The 23707-nt window shown below is 45.3% G+C and overlaps 1 protein-coding gene across 2 annotated transcripts in view; it reads right to left on the bottom strand.

The window, feature by feature from the left end:
• Positions 1 to 23707, bottom strand: part of LOC141102763 (cullin-associated NEDD8-dissociated protein 1-like) — a 39447-nt gene that overhangs the window by 1761 nt on the left and 13979 nt on the right. For both annotated transcript variants that reach the window (XM_073591744.1, XM_073591745.1), the window contains 9 exons: positions 23413 to 23669; positions 18518 to 18760; positions 16390 to 16682; positions 13642 to 13783; positions 10821 to 12314; positions 8879 to 8974; positions 8595 to 8764; positions 7590 to 7754; positions 3333 to 3440 (listed from right to left, as the gene is read on the bottom strand). In XM_073591744.1, the coding sequence (XP_073447845.1) occupies positions 3333 to 3440; positions 7590 to 7754; positions 8595 to 8764; positions 8879 to 8974; positions 10821 to 12314; positions 13642 to 13783; positions 16390 to 16682; positions 18518 to 18760; positions 23413 to 23669 (2968 nt within the window). The remainder of the gene's footprint in view (positions 1 to 3332; positions 3441 to 7589; positions 7755 to 8594; positions 8765 to 8878; positions 8975 to 10820; positions 12315 to 13641; positions 13784 to 16389; positions 16683 to 18517; positions 18761 to 23412; positions 23670 to 23707) is intronic.

Here is a 23707-nt window from a genome sequence, read left to right as displayed (position 1 = left end):
GACCCAACTTCTGGGCACTCTATGTGATAATCCTGTAGCCTCCTGGGAGATGTGAGGTAAGTATCCCAAGAGACTGCAGGATCAGGTATAGCCTAAGCTGAAATGGTGGTGGGGGGCTGGGCTAACAATTACAAAAACAATAAAAAAAAAAATCCAGCAATTCTGGAATGATGAAGACACGAGCACTCTGTAAAAGAAGAGTAGTAATACTTGCCTGTACAGCAAGCGGTGAGCACAATTTTTTGCTCAGTTTAGGAGCTATGGCCATCACTGGCTTCCATCCACCTTGGGAGTGTTGGGTGGCTGGTCCCCCTACTATGTCCCATGGTTTCATCTGCTGGTCACCTTAGAACAGGTGTCAGAACAGGTCGATCACAGCCAAATAATTTGTAGTTTGCAATGGCCACCGCCTCTCAAACCAAAGCGGCAAAAGCAGAGCCAGAGGAAGTAGTAGATGTCTACTCAGCTTTGGTAGGTCATATGACACAGCTGAGGATAAACTTGGAAGGACTTCCGCCACCCTGCTGTGTTCTGTTGCATCTGAGGTCTGGTGAATGCATTTTACAGTGGGAGGGGGACATTTGTGCTGTGGCAATGTAGAGGTTTGTAATGGAAGTTGGTTATTTTTGCTTGAGAGGGAGTTTTTTTTTAAGTTACTCCTGACCTCTGCACTGTGTGTTACACACCACTGACCTCTGCACTGTGTGTTACGCACCACTGACCTCTGCACTGTGTGTTATGCACTACTGACCTCTGCACTGTGTGTTACGCACCACTGACCTCTGCACTGTGTGTTACGCACCACTGACCTCTGCACTGTGTGTTATGCACTACTGACCTCTGCACTGTGTGTTATGCACTACCGTCCTCTGCACTGTGTGTTACGCACTACTGACCTCTGCACTGTGTGTTACGCACTACTGACCTTTGTACTCTGTGATACTCCTGACCCCTGCACTGTGCATTATATACTAGTCACCTCAGCACTCTTTTCTATACTACTGACCCCTGCACTATGTGTCACATACTACTGACCTCTGCACTCTGTCATAATATTGACCCCTGCACTGTTGTATTATATACTAGTGGCCTTGGCTCTCTTTTCTATACTACTGACCCTTGCACTATGTGTCACATACTACTGACCCCTGCACTGTGCATTATATACTAGTCACCTCGGCACTCTTTTCTATACTACTGACCCCTGCCATAATACTGACCCCTGCACTGTTGTATTATATACTAGTGGCCTCAGCTCTCTTTTCTATACTACTGACCCTTGCACTATTTGTCACATACTACTGACCCTTGCACTATGCGTCACATACTACTGACCTCTGCACACTTTTACATACTATTGACCTCTGCACTCTGTGTTACTGACTACTGCATTCTGCACTAATTTTTCCTGAACTCTGCATTATTTACTATTGACTTCTGAACTTCCCAAACCTTTTCAACATTTTAATGAAGCCTTGGTAGGTTATCTCCTTAAAAAAATAAGTGTCCTGCACCCAGGTGATCTCTGCTCTCCTCCATGCTGTTCTGATAGATCTCCACTGCTCCAGGGTTGCCTACCCCTGCTATAGAACTCAATAGTGATGTGGGGGTGGGTGCATCTAACCAATGTGTAGTGGGGGACCAGATGTAACTCTTGAATACAGCAAAGATTGGAGTCATCGGACAGTACACCACAAGTTGACTGTTCCTTCGTTAGACTAGTAATGGGGTTAATTTAAAGGAAACCTGTACTAGGTAAAATTACTGCTTATAGCAAAATATCTCAACATCTTCTTCAGTCACGGCACACGTATGCAAAACCTCCACCCCACCGCCCCAGTCTAAAATGTAAAAAATGTAAATGTTACCATCAGTGGAGCCTGAGCTTGGGATGATGCACACAACGGCATCTAAGATTCCCCAGATCAGAAGTCCCTTCCTTCGTGCCATCACATCAGAGGCCCCATTATACATAAAAGCCCCCCAACACATCAGAGTCCCCTCCCAATCACAGAATGAGTCCCTTCTTCCCATCAGAGCCCTTCTTTACAGCTCCAGCCAGGGCCGGTGCTACCACTAGGCAAACTAGGCAGCCGCCTAGGGCGCACTGCTGCCTAGGGTGCCCGGCCACTGGTGTTCCTACTCCCATCTCTCTGCAGCAAGCAACTAATTCCCAGCATCAGCAGGCAGTCGCCACTCCGTTCGCACACAGTGTCGGAGGCGCATCGGCGGCGGAGGACTGTGTCCCGACTCCCGAATTAATGGAAGCAAGCAAACATTCATTGATGGGCACTGGTGGGCTGCATTTGACGGGTGCTGGTGGGGCTGCATTTGATGGATGCTGGTGAGGCTGCATTTGATGGGCGCTGGTGGGGCTGCATCTGATGGGCGCTGGTGTGGCTGCATCTGATGGGCGCTGGTGTGGCTGCATCTGATGGGCGCTGGTGTGGCTGCATCTGATGGGCGCTGGTGAGGCTGCATTTGATGGGCGCTGGTGTGGCTGTATTTGATGGGAGCTGGAAGGCTGCATTGATGGGCGCTGGTGAGGCTGCATTTGATGGGTGCTTCATTAAAAAGATGGGGTATACATGGGCAGGGCAAGGGGGGTGGAGCCAGGGGGTGGCGGCAAAATGAGGTTTCGCCTAGGGTGTCAAAAATCCTGGCACCAGCCCTGGCTCTAGCAGCAAGGTAGAAGGCGGAGCTGGTCTGCACAGAGGCACACTTTCATCCTTTCCTAAATATGGGGGGGGCGCTCCTGCACTGCATGCCACCTGTTTTGGAGCAGCATCATGCATTGCCATGGTGCAGGCCAGCCACCTGACAGCACCATAGCAACAAATCATACAGTGCATTTTGCCTCTAGGTGTCATTGGTTGGTATCATGCTGGCAGCTGGCCTGTCCGCACCATGGCAACTCAAAGCTGATCCAGGGAAAAGTGTGTCCCATGCTTGCGCCACCCTGTGCAACTCCAAATGCCAACTCAGTTGAGAAACGCTGGCCTATAGCCTGTAAATGCCTGGTTGTTGCTGCTGCCTTCAAAGCTTTCTTAATGTCCCAGGATAAATGTGCAAGTAAAGTCACCATGGAGTGTCAACATTCTTAATCTACAAGCTTTCCACAGCTCAGTGGCTTCAAATATTGACGTTGTTGGATCAGCATGACCAACAAATAGTCTTTTCAGAAAGACAGGTCAACAACAGCCTATAGTACCTATTTCTTCAGTACAGGTTTCCTTTAAGACTGTGGTGTCATCCAGTGACTAGGTGCTGGGCTTTTATCCTCTGATCTCAGGCTCGGGGTGGTAGGTGGACATGGAGCATGTACTACATACCTTAGTGGTACAGGTGGCACGTAGCGGCTCGATCAGCTGGTCTAGGCGCTGGAGTACTGCACTGGGGCACAGACTGGACAGACGTGTGAGGATGATGAAGGTGAGCATCTGCAAAAGATCATAATGTGCTGCAATCACAGAGTACATTTAATAAAGAACACCTGCCATGTGCACAGATTGAAGACACCCTGCACCTGACGCCTGCACTGGCATCATTTTGCTTTGAAGTTAGTGTTAGCGTTGTCGGTTTTCAAATAAAACAAGGCATTTTGTTGGTCAACATGGAAAATCGTACCTGATTTTGATAGACAACTATGGTTAACCTCATTGGCCTCTGCACACTAGGCATTGCATTAGCACACGCGCGTTAATGTAGCACATTCGCTGCACGTTAAGGCAGCCCATTCATTTTGAAAGGGCTGGCAATAAACCTCAATGCATCTTTTGTTCTACGTCTGGGTTCACATATATGCCAATTGGATGCATTTTACACTGCATCCAATTCGCATAACATGTAAGTGTTTACTGGCTTTCAGTGGAGCCGGTTCGCACATGTCCGGGGTGGCCAGAACTGGTGAACACAAACGCACAGGACACCAGACTGCAAACGGCATTAAAGTTAAATTTTTTGCTGTGCCTTACCATCGTTTTAGTGCGCTATTCGGCTGCTAGCAGGGCGCTTTTAACCCCCGCTAGCGGCTAAAAAGGGTTAAAACCACCTTAAATGCGCTGCTGCAGCGGCGATTTGCCGGCGCTGCCCCATTGATTTCAATGGGCAGGGGCACTTTAGGCGCTACAGCGCTGCAAAGATGCTGCTTGCAGGACTTTTTTTACCGTCCTGCAAGCGCACCGCTCCAGTGTGAAAGCACTCGGGCTTTCACACTGGAGAGACAGGAGAGGCTCTTTACAGGAGCTATTTTTAGCGCTGTGGCGCCTGTAAAGCGCCTCAGTGTGAAAGTAGCCTAAAAATGGAGCACTCAGAATCTGGTGCAGCTGTGCATGGTAGCCAATCAGCTTCTAACTTCAGCTTGTTCAATTAGGCTTTGAGAATAAGCCCTCATTCACAGCGGGCCGTTTTGACAAGCGATTTGACATGTCAAATCGGATGCCAAATCAACGCCTATTGCCAGCTACGGCACCGATTCCCAAAAGTAGTTCCTGCACTATCCTTATGCCGCGTACACACGGTCGGACTTTCCGGCATACTTGGTCCGGCGGACCAGAGTGTGCCGGACAATCCGCCCGTGTGTGGGCGGCGGCGGACTTTTCCGGCGGACTTCTTCCCAAAAGCCCGCCGGACCTAGATTTCAAACATGTTTGAAATCTTTCCGTCGGACTCAGTTTCGGGCGGAAAGTCCGCTCGTGTGTGTGCTGGTCCGACGGAAAGCCCGCTCGTGTGTAGGCTGGTCCGACAGACCAAATACGACACGAGGGGATGGTATTGCATCTCGCGCTCGCTGCAATAGGAAAAACAAATCTTCCTATTGCGGCGAGCGCGGGGCATACCAGGCCCTTAGGTCTGGTATGGATTATAAAGGGGAACCCCGCTACGCCGAAAAAACGGCGTGGGGTCCCCCTAAAATCCATACCAGACCCCGATCCGAGCACGCAGCCCGGCCGGTCAGGAAAGGGGGTGGGGACGAGCGAGCGCCCCCCCCCTCCTGAACCGTACCAGGCCGCATGCCCTCAACATGGGGGGTGGGTGCTTTGGGGGAGGGGGGCGCCCTGCGCCCCCCCCCAAAGCACCTTGTCCCCATGTTGATGAGGACAAGGGCCTCTTCCCGACAACCCTGGCCGTTGGTTGTCGGGGTCTGCGGGCGGGGGCTTATCGGAATCTGGGAGCCCCCTTTAATAAGGGGGCCCCCAGATCCCGGCCCCCCACCCTATGTAAATGAGTATGGGGTACATGGTACCCCTACCCATTTACCTAGGAAAAAAGTGTAAGTAATAAAACACACTACACAGGTTTTTAAAATATTTTATTAAACAGCTCCGGGGGGGGATCTTCCTCCGGCTTCGGGGGTCTTCTTCCGGCTTCGGGGGTCCCTCCGCTTCATCTTCTCCCGGCGTCCGGTTGGTTCTTCTCCGCTCTCCGGCCTCTTCTCCCGGTGTCGCAGGTCTTCGGCCGGCCCCTCCGCTCTCTTCATGTAGCTCTATTGCGAGCGGAGGTCCGGGCTTCTTGGCTTCTTGGCTTCTTGGCTTGGCTTGGCTTCTCTTCTCTTCCCCCAGATGTTGACACGACGCTCTCTCCGGCTGGACTGGTTTCTGAGGGCTGCGTTGTGACTTATATAGGCGGAGACCCCGCCCCCATATGATGTCACAGTCCCTGGGCATGCTGGGACTGTGACGTTTTAGGGGCGTGGTCGACCACGCCCCCCGACCACGCCCCCTAAAACGTCACAGTCCCAGCATGCCCAGGGACTGTGACATCATATGGGGGCGGGGTCTCCGCCTATATAAGTCACAACGCAGCCCTCAGAGACCAGTCCAGCCGGAGAGAGCGTCGTGTCAACATCTGGGGGAAGAGAAGAGAAGAGAAGCCAAGAAGCCAAGAAGCCAAGAAGCCAAGAAGCCCAGAAGTCCGGACCTCCGCTCGCAATAGAGCTACATGAAGAGAGCGGAGGGGCCGGCCGAAGACCTGCGACACCGGGAGAAGAGGCCGGAGAGCGGAGAAGAACCAACCGGACGCCGGGAGAAGATGAAGCGGAGGGACCCCCGAAGCCGGAAGAAGACCCCCCCCCCGGAGCTGTTTAATAAAATATTTTAAAAACCTGTGTGGTGTGTTTTATTACTTACACTTTTTTCCTAGGTAAATGGGTAGGGGTACCATGTACCCCATACTCATTTACATAGGGTGGGGGGCCGGGATCTGGGGGCCCCCTTATTAAAGGGGGCTCCCAGATTCCGATAAGCCCCCGCCCGCAGACCCCGACAACCAACGGCCAGGGTTGTCGGGAAGAGGCCCTTGTCCTCATCAACATGGGGACAAGGTGCTTTGGGGGGGGGGCGCAGGGCGCCCCCCTCCCCCAAAGCACCCACCCCCCATGTTGAGGGCATGCGGCCTGGTACGGTTCAGGAGGGGGGGGGCGCTCGCTCGTCCCCACCCCCTTTCCTGACCGGCCAGGCTGCGTGCTCGGATCGGGGTCTGGTATGGATTTTAGGGGGGACCCCACGCCGTTTTTTCGGCGTAGCGGGGTTCCCCTTTATAATCCATACCAGACCTATGGGCCTGGTATGCCCCGCGACGGGGCTCGCAAGGTGTCAATCTAGCCGGTAAAAGCGGCAAGATTGACATCCTTTTCTAGTCCCGTCGCACCTGAGTCACGTTCAAAATGAACGGACTTGTCCGTGTGTGGGCAAGTCCGTTCATTCTGAAAGTCCGCCGGAACTCCGGCGAAAGTCCGTCGGAAAGACGGGCGGACTTAGCCCGCCGGAAAATCCCGGCGTGTGTGGGCAAGTCCGTTCGTTTTAAAGTCCGGCGCACCTGGCGGACAAAGTCCGTCGGAAAGTGTGCCGGACCAAGTAGGATAGAAAGTCCGCTCGTGTGTACGCGGCATTAGATGCAGACAAAACAGAGAAAATGATTCACCGCTCAGGAGGATCTAATCCCAGGTGTGTATTGGTAAAACCTTCTGCTGGCCAAATGCAAATTAGTGCAGGGTTTAGAACAGGAAAATCTGGATGCCGCACACCGGATAAAGCTGAAAAATCTTCTTTATTGTAAAACTTGGATCATCAAAAATACAGGACAATCAGGCAGATAGTACAGACACAGCTGACGCGTTTCACACTCTAATTTGAGTGCTTACTCATAGCTATGAGCTTAGCTTTTACAATAAAGAAGATTTTTCAGCTTTATCCGGTGTGCGGCATCCAGATTTTCCTGTTCTAAAACACTAGTTCCTGCACTACTTTGGGTGACTTTGGAGGTGATTTCAATAGACATATGTGCATGAAACCGCACAGATGTCTCTGAAATCGCTCCCGAAGTCGGACTGAAATGCAGGTTTGTAATCATGCGAGTTCTACTGAACTCGCACGATTTCAAACTCGCATTCAGTGTGAACCCAAGCTAAAACCTGAAAGCTGATTGGTTTCTATGCACAGCTTTAGTAAATTCCCTCATTGCATCTGCTATTAGGAGCTTCTGCAGGAGATTTCGTTTTCTGCAGATTTTTTATGACTTTAAAATGAACAACTTCCTATTGAACTGAAAATTCAGCATTACAATTTTTGTGGCTCCTTCATGGTACTGACCCGAATGTCATAGTGGTCTTTCAAGCCATCCTCCACGTGGTTCAGGTACTCATAAATATCCAGCTGGTCAAGGCAGCTCTCCAGTAAGGTGTACATGCATTCGAAGGCAGCTTTCCGAACATCCAATCCATCATCTACTGTGTGTTTAAAGGGACCCATCTCCACCTTAAAAATAAAACCAAGGTAAGTTCACAAAAGACCTTTTTTGGGTAAACTGGAAAAAATTGCCAAACCAAATAAGCTTCTCCCTTTCAATGTCCCAAAGCAGTATGGGGAAATAAGGAGGGGCATCTGATTTGTTGCTACCTAGAAAAAGCACAGTTTTTTTTTTTTTATTAGTGGTGGGTAAATCTGCTCAAGGTCAAGTTGCTAATGATTCAGCAATTTTACTCATATTTCGGCACACCTCAACTTAGTGCCGAATCCCACTAAAATCTATAGGGGGGGGCGCAAATCATACCCCCATCAAATCATTACCTTTTGTACCACCACCCCCTCCCTTTAGAATGTAAGCTCTACGAGCAGGGCCCTCCTGTCCCTTCTGTATTGAACTGTACTATAATTGTGCTGTCTCCCTCTCCCTGTAAATCGCTGCATAAACTGTTGGCGCTATATAAATCGTGTATAATAATATGTGCCAATGAGTGCCCTTTTGGGGGTGAGCACTACAAGTGTAAAATTGGCCAGCAGCAGGAAAATTTTTCAATTAGCAAGGCTAGGCCCAAATTTACTAGAGACAAAGAGCACAGGCTGAGGCTCTACTACAAGAATTTACAATACTGTGGAGTATACAACAGTGTAAAATTGGCGAGCAGCAAGACAGATTTAGTCAGGGATAACTACCCTAACTGGTGCATGCCTAACTTTTTTTTTTAATCTATGCGGATAGTTCATCTATACTCTTGAACCCACAGAATTTTCCTCAAATGGTAGCAGCAAAGCCAAACCTCATCCCTATTCTTTACAATTTGGTAAATCAGACCTATGTCATTAAAGAGTCTTCACCTCTCGGATCAGCTCCTTCCGAAGCTTCGTCTCATTGTACAGAGGAGGGAGGACACTATTCAGCAACTTCCTGACCAGAGATGGCTTATTGTGCGCTGCAGAATTAAACATGACCAGAGCCACACGTCGCACGTTGGGGTCCGAGTCCTGCAGGGGTTTTAGGAAGTCTCCTGTGTAAAGGGAAGCACAAAATATGTGTAAACAGGGACCACAAACAATTTATATTATATATTTTTTTCGTATGAATAGGTTCCTAGTGGTCTATCCTGGATTTGTCCGCTCACCTATACAATTCTTCAGCAAGCTGTCAATGGGAGCTGGCTGGTCCGATATGGTGAACTTGATGGCTGTAATGACAGTACTTCGAGTATGAGCGGAACCTGTCAAGCACAAAGGCAAAGAGAGAGAAAATGTTACATGATTAATCAAGATTTATTAAATCGTTATTTATATCTTTAATCTATATAATGCTGACAATGACTGGTGAGAAAGGATAGAAATATAAAAACTGCCAGTGTTTAATAATGTATAAAGTTTAAAATCTGTGCAAACAAAATATTCAGTACATCTCTGCAATGCATCAACATTTCCCCATATTTTAAATCTCCGAAAATGCTGCAAGTACAGAAAAGTACCAGTTGATCCTGCCAGGAATACACTAACTTCCTAACTTCCTGTAGTGGGCTGACAACACTGCCTCTGCTGCACTGAAACCTTAAGCAGTGTTTTATCCCTGCTCAGTTCTCTTCTATGGACTACAGAACACATCCCCTTATTTTACAGGAAATAGGGGACAATTCAGTAAGGGCTAACAACACTGCTTGGGATTTCAGTGTAGCAGAAGCAGCATCGCCAGCACACTACAGGTAGATAGAAACTTGCTGTATTTCTGTCAGGGCCAACAGGTATTTTTTTTTGTACTTGCAGCAATGTTTTTAGAAGGCCAAACCATGGGGAAATGTGCATGAATTGCAGAAGCACTACTTTTTTTTTCATTCTGCATACACACAAAAAATAATCAAATATAAAATAAAGTTTTTTATGAAGAACATCATTTCTTTTAGTAAAGAATATGAATAAGCTATTGAGCGGAATAGAATCCAACTGTAATTTAACGGGTTACATAAGAGGACCAGGAGAGTGGTAGGGAACACCAGGTGAAGTGGATGCAGCTCCTTTCAGATTAGGTCTTGAGATCCTACTGCACATATAAAAAACAAACACAAGAGGGCGCCTCCATCTAGGTGTAGTGATTTATTAAAAAGAATAAAAAAACAATAAAAATGCACTCACTAGTTAAAAGTGGATCAAGGCTTGTCATAAGCTCATATAGACCTCCAAAGGATCACTGTGAGGCTGCAGAGCTCTACAGGCATGTGGCTGGCTGAAGCAGAGTTCTTGGTGGAAGTACAGCTGTCAGGCTTCAGGGTGGAACATAAGCAACAAAAGCTTCCAGAAGTAGCAAGATGGCTGTGACTCCAAACAGCTTCCCTTCTCGGCTGGGTGACGGTGACAGGAAGTGGAGGGAGGGTGGCTACATCTTCCAGGGCAGACAGGAGTGCCCCTTTATCAAACCTTTCCTATGGTTTGATAAAGGGGCGCTCTTGTCTGCCCTGAAACATGTAGCCGCAGCCATCTTGCTACTCCTGGAAGCTGCTGTTGCTTATGTTGCAGCCTGACAGCTGTACTTCCACCAAGAACTCTGCTTCAGCCAGCCACATGCCTCACAGTGATCCTTTGGAGGTCTATATGAGTTTATGACAAGCCTTGATCCACTTTTAACTAGTGAGTGCATTTTTATTGTTTTTTATTCTTTTTTAATAAATCACTACACCTAGATGGAGGCGCCCTCTTGTGTTTGTTTTTATATGTGCAGTAGGATCTCAAGACCTAATCTGAAAGGAGCTGCATCCACTTCACCTGGTGTTCCCTACCACTCTCCTGGCACTCTTATGTATCCCGTTAAATGACGGGTGGGTCCAATCCACTCAATAGCTTATTAATTTTCTTTAATAAAAGAAATTATGTTCTTCATAAAAAGCTTTATTTTATATTCTATGGGTTTATGACAAGCTTTGATCCACTTTTAATGAGTGAGTGCATTTTTATTGTCTTTTATTCATTTTATTAAATTGCTACACCTAGATGGAGGCGCCCTCTTGTGTTTGTTTTTTCATATGTTTTTATTGTCCATTTGTACATGCCCCTTTGATCTCTATGCCTCACCTGATTTTAGCTGTTTACATAGGTTTGGTAGAAGCTGTGATGGATTCACTAGTATCAGTTTTCCAAGACATTCCGCCACCACATTCCTGGTGCCTTCCTCTGTGGCTTCACAGTGCTCAAGCAAGAGTTTCCATACATCCTCCTGGTACGGCCTTAGTTCCTCACTGGGTAGGGATGTCAGGGCTTCCTTGAGTGAGTGTAGCAGAAGATACTGCCTCCTCGGGTGTCCTCCAATCTCATTTAACAAGAAGGGCAGGAAATCTGCTGGACTTCCAACACAAGCATTCCCTAGAGCATATGAAGCTGCAGACTTCACCTCTTCACTGGGGGATGCAAAGGCCTCTAGGATCACACTTTTCAACTCTTTCTGCTGGCTTCCAAGGTTCCTCTCATGTCCAATCTCTGCCAGGGTCAAGAAGGCCAACACTTTCACATGGTCACCAGCACGAGGGCTCTTGGCATCTTGTATGAACTGGCTGATGGATGAATTGGACTCTTTGGGACAAGCGCTGGCTAAGGACGCCACACACTTAGCCACAGAGGTGAAGGCCTGTTTGTGAAGTGTAGAGCCCGAAGAGGTTACTGGTCCTGTCAGTTGCTTGAGGAGATCACCATAACCAAGATGGGGAGTGTGACTGGCAACCAGTGCTCTTATTAAAGATAAAATGGAGGTAAGGGCTCCTCCTTGGAGCAGAGGGGAGTGCACAAGTTGAAAAAGTTGGGGAAGGGTTTGAGTGTTAAGCTTGGAAAGAGAGGCGGGATGAGCCGACACCAAGGTGGTTAAAAAGTCAACAGTCACCTGAGCTATGTGCATATCTGATTCGGCAAGTAGTGATGGAAGCTCTGCCACTACTGGATCCAACATGGCGGGTTTTAGGCAGTCACTGTAATTCCTAACTAGCACTTCAAGAGCAGAAAGAGTAAGGAGCCTCAGAGCTCGCTGATTCTTCCGCAGAAAAGAAGCCAGGATGGGTAGGGTGTCCTTCAGCAGAGGCCGCAAGTCAATCCTGAGTGGAGAGCCTGCTATTAGAGTGAGAACTTTCACCGCAGTAAGCCGTGTAATCTCATTGCGGAGACGTTCTAGGATGAGCTGAAGAGTAGGCGGAAGGTCGCTGCCAAGTTGGTCACCAAGATGGCTGATGAGATGCCCCATGCAAGACAAAGCCCTCTCCTTCACCTCCTGGTCTATGTCTGTGGCCTGCAGCCTTTTCAGAGTGGCAGCAAAAAGTTCTTTTGTGTAGGGTGAAGGCTGAGAGCTCTTAGCTTGTTCCAGAGGCCGGATCACTCTCACCAGCTGCTGTGCCACCAGCAAAGCCTCAGAGGTGATTTTGTAGAAAGGGTCTGATATACATGTGACTACTGGGGGCAAGAGAGCTGGGAGGTGTGGCTGGAAGCATTCAGGAGGATGGCTGTTGAGGATCACGTTCAAGAAGGCCAAAGTGTCCAGGCGCATGTTGGAGCTGCTAGATTTATCCATCAGTGAGAAAACAAGTCCTGGAAAAATAAAAATACAGTCAGTAAAAATTGCTGTTGATTTACATCAGTGGTCTCCAGACTGCGGCCCAGGGGCCAGATGTGCCTTTTGCATGCCTGTATCCATCCCTTACGGCACTGTTTCTCCAAATGAAACCAATAATAGGCCACCATTCTTTGCATTAACACCATTGATGGTGCACTATTTCTCCCCCTGATACCAACAATGGGGCACTATTCCTCCAACTGACACCAATGATGGGGGCACTATTCCTTCCAGTGACACTATTAATGAGGCAACATTCCTCCCACTGATAATAGGGCACAATTTCTCCCATTCAAACTGATGATGAAGCAAGGTTTACTTCGACTAGCCAAAATCTGGCCCCCCTAAAGCCTGAAGGGCAGTAAACTGGCTCTTTGCTTAGAAAGTCTGGAGACCCCTAATTTACATAGATACGGAGTTTAAAAAAATGTCAAAGTTTCAACCAGTTTGATATTTCCATTGTGTCAAACTGATAAGAACTAAAAGATCAACACCAGCATGTATATTACAATCATTCCATACAACTTTGTATACAAAATGGCACAGATGTTCAAATCTGTGTACCTGGCTGTCACCTCAAAAAAGGTAGGATGCTCTTGTAAGCATTCAATGTCTGAGGGGGTCATGCCAATTTAGCAAACAGGTTTGCTTCTTATTGTTATCAACATTCAAAGGGAGATGGGGTTGGGGTAGGGTAGGGTTGCCACCTCATCCCTTCAAACCCAAACACATATGAATTACACAGGTTCTGAGGCTAATTTAATGCAGATAAGGCCCAAGTGAGTTTAATTACCACCTTAATCAGCCACAGAACCTGTGTAATTAATATGTGTTCGGGTTTAAAGGGATCAGGTGGCAACCCTAGGCTGGGGACAGCTGCTACCTTGCCAAGGGTCCCATTCTGTCTTAATCCACCTTTGGCAGAGGTCCTGATTCTGTACACCTATTGTGGTGCAAGGCCCATTATTAGGGCCTTGCACTAAATGTATTATTTATCTTATATCATGAAGAATTTAACAGAAGCTACAACTCACAAAAGTTGGTGGAAAAAAACTAAAACTCAAAGGTGGACAAGAACAGAGCTGGGAACTATGGCATGGGCCATGGAGATTACACCATTGGAGTATCCAAGTAGCCAGAAACTGACTCAGTTCTTCAGGTTCCACCTGTAACTAAAGTTAATTATTTTTTTGAAGGGATGGCTTTTAAAATGTTTGTAAGTTCCCTGAAATTTTCAGAATTCATACTTTCTGTTAAATATTTTGTGCGGTTCAGTTTTTTATCATTAAAAGAACCTCTTACCTGGGACAAGAGCTGGGATGTGCTGGGAGAGGCAACCAGGGAGTGCAGCAGTCAGTTCTGTGAAGACCGCAAAACAGCCTTGACGGGATTTGGTGCTCTTGTCTTTTAGGAGTTTGTGGAGGGATTTCATTACGGATGGAACCTGCGAGGACAGGACAGATAAAATGAGAGATTCAACACACAGGAGTGTTGTACTTCAGGGATTGTTCATACCCGTGGCTGCACCGTGGAGCACAGCTGCTGGCGTGGCCTGTGAGGAACAGTGTAGATGCACAGTTTACTTTTTTAAATTTTACTTAACTTAATTTTACTAAAATGTTACAAAGTAACATTTCAGTCACTTCTATTTGCCCCAGAGCATCATGTTGCAACACACTGCTCCAAAATAAATACTGCATGTCCTACTTTAGGCCTCATTACAACGGGCACTGACAACCAAAACTCGTGAATGAAATGCCTTGTTTGTGCAGCTTCAGCTGCCACCAATTAATGTCTATTAGGACGCAACAGCTGCTCATCCCAATTACACAGCAATGCAGATGCAGGTGAGTGGCCACAAAAGACATGAATAGGTTGTCTGCATGCTGAAACTGCACAAAGAAAAGGTTCTCATTCATGGGCTATGGGTATCAGCACCCATCTGAATGAGGCCTTATAGGCAGTACTATAACATGCTAATGTAGTTTCAAAAATCATTAACCTCATGTAAGTGTGCAACTTTCATTAAATAATGATGCCATGAAGGGGCTTCTTCAGGCAATTCCTGTATTGGGGTGGCAACTTTTTTTCTCCTGTCTCTGAACTGTGCTTCTGTGGTGCCACCCGGCCACATGCACCCACCCCCCCACCCCCGTGGAGTGGAGACTACATGCAGCCATGCTGACAGAGATAGCCACAGGCGTGATCCACCATAGTTACTACTGGGACGCCGGTCCAGAGGTATAAAGTGCACCTAAAAATGGAGTGAGTACAGGTAGACAGGAAAGGACTGAAAGCAGCTGAGGGGCTGCTTTCAGTCCTATATATATATATATATATATATATTTATACACAGTGTGTGTGTGTGTGCATAAATATATATATATATATATATATATATATATATATATATATATATACACACACACACACACACACACACTATATTACCAAAATTATTGTGACACCTGCCTTTACACGCACATGAACTTTAATGGCATCCCAGTCTTTGTCTGTAGGGTTCAATATTGAGTTGGCCCACCCTTTGCAGCTATAACAGCTTCAACTCTTCCAGGAAGGCTGTCTACAAGGTTTAGGAGTGTGTCTATGAGAATGTTTGGTCAGAAGCACATTTGTGAGGTCAGGCACTGATATTGGACGTTGGATGAGAAGGCCTGGCTCGCAGTCTCCGCTCTAATTCATCCCAAAGGAGTTCTATCGGGTTGAGGTCAGGACAGTCAAGTTGGAACAGGAAGGGACCATCCCCAAACTTTTCCCTCAAAGTTGGCAGCATGAAATTGTCCAAAATGTCTTGGTATGCTGACGCCTTAAGAGTTCCCCTTCACTGGAACTAAGGGGCCAAGCCCAAGCCCTGAAGAACAACCCCACACCATAATCCCCCCTCCACCAAATGATTTGGACCTGTGCACAAGGAAAGGTCAATGAAGACATGGATGAGCACGTTTGGGGTGGAAGAACTTTACTGGCCTGCACAGAGTCTTGACCTCAACCCGATAGAAAACCTCCCATCCCCAGCATCCCAATACTTTTGGTAATATAGTATATATATATATATATATATATATATATATATATATATATATATATATATATATATATATATAGTTAGGCACTGGCTGGTGGTAGCATTGTGGATTCTCACTTACACAGGGTAAGGAGGACCAGGATTGATGACTGATCTGCAAAAACAAAGTTGTTTTTTCAGAATTTTAATTTAATTTAAGTCCTTTTCAGGGTCCTGGAGCCAGAGGCTCTGTAGAGCTCCTTTGGGTGGGATAAATCCTCCATTCCTAGGTCCTCATCTTACCGTGTAGACCTCATTATTAGTCTCCACTGTGCATAGGCTTTTATAAATGTGAGCTGAAGGATGCTCAGGGCTCTCTATCTCTCTGCTATAGGAGCCTGCAGCTGGGTGAAAAGGCTGAGTGCTGACAGAACATTAAAAAGGTGCAACTGCTACCTGTGTGTTTTGGGGGAACCCATTAGAGGGCACACTGTTAATCAGGAATGGACCCGAGTTAGTTGCTCAGACGAGGAGATATTTTGTTTTGTTTTATGCTACAGACTTGCTGTACAAAGCCCCCTCTTCCATTGGAACTGTGCTTGTTTGCTGCATTGGGGAATAAAGGTGCAGGGCAAACCTGCTTAGACTGTTCCTGGGTTTCCTTTGGTCTCTGAGCTGCTTCTCAAAGCCAGTAGGAATAAAAAAAGCTTGAACCCTGAGTCAAACTAACTCCCTGACCTAAACCAATCCCCCTTTCCCTTCACCAGATGTATACACCTGCACAGTAGAACTTCATAGACTTGGGCCCATTTCCTGTTACAGGAACCACTTGAGAGTCCCTCAGTTGCCCAAGTAAGGTACCTACATATACATCTGAAGCTAGGAGGGAGGTTAGTGTAGGTCAAAGGGTAGGAGTTAAAGCATAGCTGTACTTTTTATGACGATGTGAGGGGCTGAAGACTTGTACATATATGAGCCCTAAAAATGTGAAAGGAAACAATGAAGTGAAGTGTAACAACTCCTACCTGTTTCTGCAGAGCACTGAGAGGGGTGTCCCCCTTGCTAGTGGCCTCCACATTCTGCCTCCAGCTCTGAGAAGCCCGTGACTGTCTCAGCAGGGCGATGTAGGCAGAGAAAATGTCTGACTTGACGTTCTCCTCCCTCTCCTTGAAGCGCAGGATAATGGCAGGAGCAGCTGTCTTGTAGAACTGAGACAGCAGATCGGGCCGAGCGGTGATCAGAGCCTCCAGACACTTTGTTGCAGAGCGCCTCACCTTCCAGCTCATGTCATCGTCATCGCTGTACTCCTCCTCGCTCTCTGAGGGAAGCAAGCAAGGAAGAGTCATTCCTCCAGCCATCTGAGTCTAGATCAGTCTGAGCTCAGGCTGGGAGTACAACAGAAACCTTGATTTAAACCTGTGCCCAGGATATAGACATTAAAGTATTTGCATATCCTTAACAAGCAGTAAGTAAGCTTTGAACAAGTTGCACTGACCTCTATAGCTGCAGGCACTGTGGAGCAATACCTCCTCAAAGTTCAAAGAAGAGGCACTGAAGTCCTTCAAGTTGGTTCTCTCAACAACTCAGCTCCACCTGTGCCTCCTCCCAGCAGTAACCCAGCAGATCTGCTCCCCCTGTGCCTCCTCCCAGCAGTAACCCAGCAGCTCTGCTCCCCCTGTGCCTCCTCCCAGCAGTAATCCAGCAGCTCTGCTCCCCCTGTGCTTCCTCCCAGCAGTAACCCAGCAGCTCTGTTCCCCCTGTGCTTCCTCCCAGCAGTAACTGAACAACTCTGCTCCCCCTGCCAGAGCTTGTGCTCTGTATTTACATCTTAGTGCTGGAAGGGGGAGACGCTGGAGATGAGGTGCAGAGAGAGCCAACTTGAAGGACATCAGTGCCTCAGCTATGACGTTTGAGGATGGATTTCTCTACAGTGCCTGCAGCTATAGAGGACAGTGAGGGCTTGTATTAAAGCTAATTTACTGCTTTTTAAAAATATATAAATATTTGAATGTCCATAGTCTAGCTACAGTTACACTTCAAAGCTGAACTCCTCTTCGCTCTCTGAGGTAAGCAAGCAAAGAAGAGTCATTACTCCAGCCATCCTAGTCTGGATCAGCCTGAGCTCAAGCTGGGTGTACAGTGGAAGACTTAAAGTGAACCTGTGCCCAGAATATGGACATTTAAGTATTTACATATCCTTAACAAGCAGTAAATAAGCTTTAAAACAACTCACACTAATCTTTATAACTGCAGACACTGGTGGAATACCTCTTCAAAGTTCAAAGAAGACGCAATGAAGTCCTTCAAGTTGGTTCTCTCAACAGCTCTGCTCCCCTGTGCCTCCTCCCAGCAGTAACTCAGCAGCTCTGCTCCCCTACCAGAGCTTGCACTCTGTAATTACATATTAGTGCTGAGTCAGTGCTGGTATGTGGAGACGCTGGAGCTGAGGTACAGGGAGAGCCAGCTTGAAGGACATCAATGCCTCTGCTATAAAGCTTGAGGATGAATTGCTCTACAGTGCCTGTAGCTGCAGAGATCAGTGAGGGGTGGCATTAAAGCTAATTTACTTTTTAAAAATATATACTGTACAGTATATAAATATTTGAATGTCCATAGTTTAGCTACAGTTACACTTCAAAGCTGAACCCCAGGCAGGTATTACATCAGCCCCCAATAATGCAGTTACTGTTCTGTATTTATTTAAAGAAAAATACTTTTATTTATAAATGTAACTGGTGTGTACACCTGAATGTGACTTGATATAAGCTTCCTGTTATCACCTGAACAGAAAAACTCAGACCAAGAGAGGGTGGAGCAGCACTTGAGGTCAATCAGATGTGCTAAGTGAACATAATATGGACCGTTGGAGGAAGCAGAGGAATGCCCTTGTCAGTCATCTGCTGCTCCTTCATTCTCCAGCCATAGGCTGGGAATATGTGGTGACCAGACTTTAATGCTTAACTACAGTGGAGAAAAGTCAGGTCAGCAGTTCCGGTTCTGCTGTCTGACAGAACTGTATAAATTTTGCAATGTTGATAAAAAGAAACACAAATCCCTTGGCATGCAGAACAGCTCCTACCGATGCATTTCAGATTTGTATTTTGCTGTGCGCCTGGAGTTCAGCTAAACAAGGTTCTCCAAAGCTACACAAACCTTGCTCATCGTCACTCTCTGTCTCCATCGCGTCCTCTTCCTCCTCGCTGTCATAATTGTAGTTTGGGTCGTAGGCGATGTACTTCAGGCACAAATCGGTGATGGTGGGGACGTAAGACGAGATCTCCTTTGGGCAGCGTTTTATAAAGGACTCCATGGCCTGGAAGCACTGCTCCTGCAGCTCGTCATCTTCCACCTTGCAGAAGCCAACCACTAGGGGCACTATTCTGTCCAAGTGTGGACCTGGGGAGAGCAAAGGAGAAGCGTCCTTGGTAGCAAGGGTTTAGTAAATAGTGACTGAGACACTATAGCCAGTTATAAGCTTACTAACTTTTTTAAAGCCTAACTCCAGCCATTTTTTGGGGGTTTTGGATAAAGTGGAAAATAGCTAAAGCTCTGTCAGGATTAATTTTTTTCCTGCCCTGTGACACCTGTACAAGAAACGGGGGCGTGCTTTTGTCATGGGTAGCGATAAAAAACATCAATCTGAATTTCTAACCCTTCTGAGCCTAGGTTTCCACTATTGCGACCTTGTGATTTTGCGACTTGAAGCAACGCCTGTGTATTCTTGAGGTCTATGGACCTCAAGTCGCATCAAAGTGGGACCAAAGTAGATCAGGGACTACTTTGAAGTCGCCGCGACTTGAAGTCACACAGATATGAACGGTGCTCATTGGAAATCATGGGGTACGACTTGTCATGCGACTTTGCAGTCCCAAGTCGCACAAGTGGAAACGTAGCCTTACTTTACTAAAAATGTGTTTCTGTTTTTGCCTATGTCTCTGTCGGGTGAGTCTCCCATCACTTCCTGTTTATAAAGAAAGTGAGGCTAAATCTTCACAATAATGATAAAAGAACAATAATTACAATATGTTTTAATAATTATTCAATCACATTATTAAAGAGGAGGTCCAGCCCCCACATAAAAATTAAAAGTCAGCAGCTACACATACTGTAGCTGCTGAATTTTAATATTAGGACCCTTTCCTGTCCAGGGATCCCATGATGTCGGCACCCCAGCTGATTTTCCGATCGGCTCTTGGGTGCTGCCACCACCATTCGTGGTAAGGGAAACTGCGCATAAACGAAGCGCGCTGCGCTTTCTAACTGGCCCGGCGGTTGAGAAAGGAGGTGGGGGGGCCGAACATCCGAGGGAGCTGGCCGCATCCAGGTCTCCAGGAAGAAGGGACAGGTACCCAAAGGTGCTACGCGTGGCACTGGAGGGGGGAGAGGAAGCAAACAAGAGGAGCTTCCACTTTTGAGCGGAACTCCGCTTTAAGTGCTTATATGTTAACGTTTGGTTCTTTATATATTGTTGTTTCTCGGGTCCTTGGAATGTTGTGTTGTGAAGCATGTAGACCGTATTCTCCTTGTTCTACAGAGAGGTATTTGGGATTTCGGATCTCAGTCAAGCTGATTAAGTATTCCTTGATAACAGAAATTAATGTCTCTTGTAATTATTAATGTTCTGCTTGTACAAAATCTTAAGTGAATGACTTAAAGCGGGGTTCCACCCAAATTTTGAACAATATCTGTATGTATTCTCTTCCTTGCCTAGATGCTGACATGCCGTTTAAAAAAATTTAAATCGCCGTAATTACCTTTTATTTTTCTATTCTTCTTTGCACTTCCTGGTTCTCCTCCCGTGGGAGTAGGCGTGTTTCTAGCCTCTCCCAGACTCCTGGGAGCTAGTCTCAGGCTTCCCAGGATGCCACTGAGCATGTGCGGGAACGAGCGGTGAATGCTGGGAGTACAGCATTCACCACATCCAGGAAATAAATGCTTGTGGGCTTCAAATGCCCACAATGAAGATGGAAACCGCCTGCAGTGAATAATATAAGTTATTCTTTCCAACAAAATCTGAAACAGGCGGACATATTACACACAATATGTGAGTATGTAATGCTGAGAAGAAAAGTTTGTGAATGAACTAAAAAAAAAAAAAAACAATAGATAGGTGGACCCCCGCTTTAATATGTAAAACGTATATGTCTGAGAGGTCCTACAGGGCAACTGCCCAGCACTGGAGCTTAAGCGGTATTAAATCCAAAAACAAAAATGTATTATATTGCAGTTTACCCAATCTTAGATGGGGTGGATGCATTTTTTTTTAAGCTTTTTCACCTGTTGATCCTGCCAGTAAATCTATTATTTTTCAACTTTCTTTAAGAGGCCAAGCCGTACAGCAAAAGTGGCAGTTAGAGGGTTGAGACCAGCCATTTACCTGGATTTGGACAGTTCTGATTGGCCATGTGCTGATCACATGCACCCTCCCACGAAAAAAAAAAAAAACTCTCTAGCAATACACACCAAACTGAGCATGTGCAGCTTGTCCCCTTCCCTCAATAATATCCATACTATACAAATTTCCCCTTGGAAAATGGGACTTTTTAGGCACAGATTGTGAAATAATGTATGTATTATAAAAAAGTTTTACTTATCAAAAAAGTAGTATCATAGAAGGTAGCAAATACTTATAAAAACATTGATGGTTGGGTTGTTTGTACAGAACACAAGAGGTGCACGATACCCAAACATTTAAACATGTAACAAAATATGTGAACATAAAATACAATCGTATTTCCTACGCGTTACGGAGTATGATAGGCTCCTTCTTCAGGGATAGTTCGATATGTAGTTTATGGTTTTAGTGGTCGTCTAAAAATACAAAAGAATTCTTTAATAAACATGGATATATAATATTTATTAAAGAATTCTTTTGTATTTTTAGACTACCACTAAAACCATAAACTACATATCGAACTATCCCTGAAGAAGGAGCCTATCATACTCTGTAACGCGTAGGAAATACGATTGTATTTTATGTTAACATATTTTGTTACATGTTTAAATGTTTGGGTATCATGTGCACCTCTTGTGTTCTATACAAACAACCCAACCATCAATGTTTTTATAACTATTTGCTACCTTCTATGATACTACTTTTTTGATAAATAAAACTTTTTTATAATACATACATTTTTTCACAATCTGTGCCTAAAAAGTCCAAATTTGTATACTATCCAAGTTAGGGATGTTGGCCTCTATATAGCAGATATTATACCTCCAATTTTTTGATACTCAATAATATCCAGAGATGAACTGGAGATACTGGAAGAAGGGGAGGATCAGAGAAGTCGGGCTCAAACAGCCTTTTTACACAATGCGGAGGATTAATCCCTTAGGTTCCACAGTGAGTATAACAAGCATGCTTTACTGCAGATACAGACTGATGTTACTGTTGTGGGTTTAGTAACAATTTAATACTAGATTCACTTTAGTGAAAAGGTACATGAAAACTCTCAGTACAGCCAAAGATACAGGCGGCAGATCTTTACCCTTCCTATAAAAGCTGAGATATTGTGGAAGGGGTCAGCAGACTCCTTACAGGGGTGTTATATGAAAGAACACATGCCCCAGTATCCCTTTAGATGTGCATGCCCTTGCCGGCTTGGCAAATGAGTGCTGCAAACTTCAACTGATGATTAGTTGCCTGAGAATGCACATCTAAAGGGATGGAGCAAAATGATTGTTGGCAGAGAAAGCTAATAGCTGTGAGAGATAGGCTAGCAACAGCACAGATCAGGTGGAAAGGGACTGATGATGATTATTCAGAAGGCTCAAGATAGCTGTTGCAGCTTCATAGGGTTATAATGCAAAGATGCAAGTTTGCAGAGAATAGAGAGTAATCAGTTTCAACACAGGAGAGGACTTGCTACTAGACATGTGCAATTTGTTTAGTTCTGAACTTGCTTTTTAACGAATTTGGACAAATTCGTTAATTTCCGAATTTCCAAATTTTTCAATTTCTGAAATTTCCGAATTTTTAGAAAAATCGAAATTTCGGAATTTTAGAAATTGGAAATTCGCAAAATGGAAATTGGAAAATTTCAGAAATTCTAAATTTCGGAAATTGGAAATTCGGAAATTCGAAAGTCAGAAATTCGAAAGTCAGAAATTGGAAAATTTCAGAAATTCTAAATTTCGGAAATTGGAAATTCGGAATTTGGAAAATTTCGGAAATTGGAAAATTTCGGAAATTGGAAATTTCGGAAATTCGAAAATTTGGAAATTCTAAATTTTGGAAATTCGAAAATTCGAATTTGGAAATTTGAAAATTCGAAATTAGGAAATTCCAAAATTCAAAAATTAGAAAATTTGAAAATCCAAAATTAAGAATGAAAATCTGAACATTCAAAAGAATGACAATCTGAAAATGCGAAAACCTAAAAATCTGAAATAACTAACTAATAATAAATATTAAATTATAGGTATTGGAATTTCCTTTCAAATTTGGCTGTTAGTGAACATATTTGAATAAATTATCTGAAATAACGAATGCCGTATCTAAACGAATGGAACATAAAGATCTAATAATAATAAATAACAATAATAATAACAAAACCTTTGTATTATTATTATTTATTATTAATTTTTTCCAATTCATTTGTTTAGATGCAGCATTCGTTATTTCGGATAATTCGTAACTTCAGATAAAATTGTATTTGTTACGTTCACAAACAGCCAAATTTGAAAGGAAATTCCAATACCTATAATTTAATAGTTATTATTAGTTAGTTATTATTTTGAATTTTACTGATTTTCTTTCTTTTTTTCGGAATTTCGGAATTCGGAAATTTCAAAATTCGGAAATTTGGAATTCGAAAATTCGAGAATTCGGAAATTTGAAGATCCAAATTTTCGTATTTCCGAATTCCGAATTTTCGAATTTCTGAATTTCCGAAAAAAGCAAAAAAACAAATGAAACGAAAACGAACACATTTTTTGTTAGTGCACATGTCTACTTGCTACCCATATGGGGAGAAACAGGTAAGGCTGGAGTTTTGCTTTAGAGTTTTACATTAATGTGCAAGTTCCATGTTTGTTCCCCATACCTAATCTGTGTCCTGCTTGCCAACTGACAGCTGCCACGCACTGAATGTACGTTCTGGTGGTTGACGTAGACTCGTTCTTCTTCATTTCACCCACAAGGTGCTCTACAAGTTCAGTGAAGAGGTTCCCATTGCAGGTCTGTACCAGGTGCCCAAGCGCCAGCACCGCTCTCTTCCTCACAGCGAGCCGCGGACTGGTGAGCTGGCTGAGTAGGCAGGTGAGGATGGAAGGGTGGAAGGTGTAGAGGGCACCTCCTAATCTGATGGGGACAAACAGGAGAGGAGAGAATTGGGGTAC

This window comes from Aquarana catesbeiana, linkage group LG07, assembly GCF_042186555.1.
Source record: "Aquarana catesbeiana isolate 2022-GZ linkage group LG07, ASM4218655v1, whole genome shotgun sequence".
Taxonomy (NCBI): domain Eukaryota; kingdom Metazoa; phylum Chordata; class Amphibia; order Anura; family Ranidae; genus Aquarana; species Aquarana catesbeiana.
Note: the sequence above shows the minus strand (reverse complement) of the source record. Positions and strands in the feature narration are given on the sequence as shown.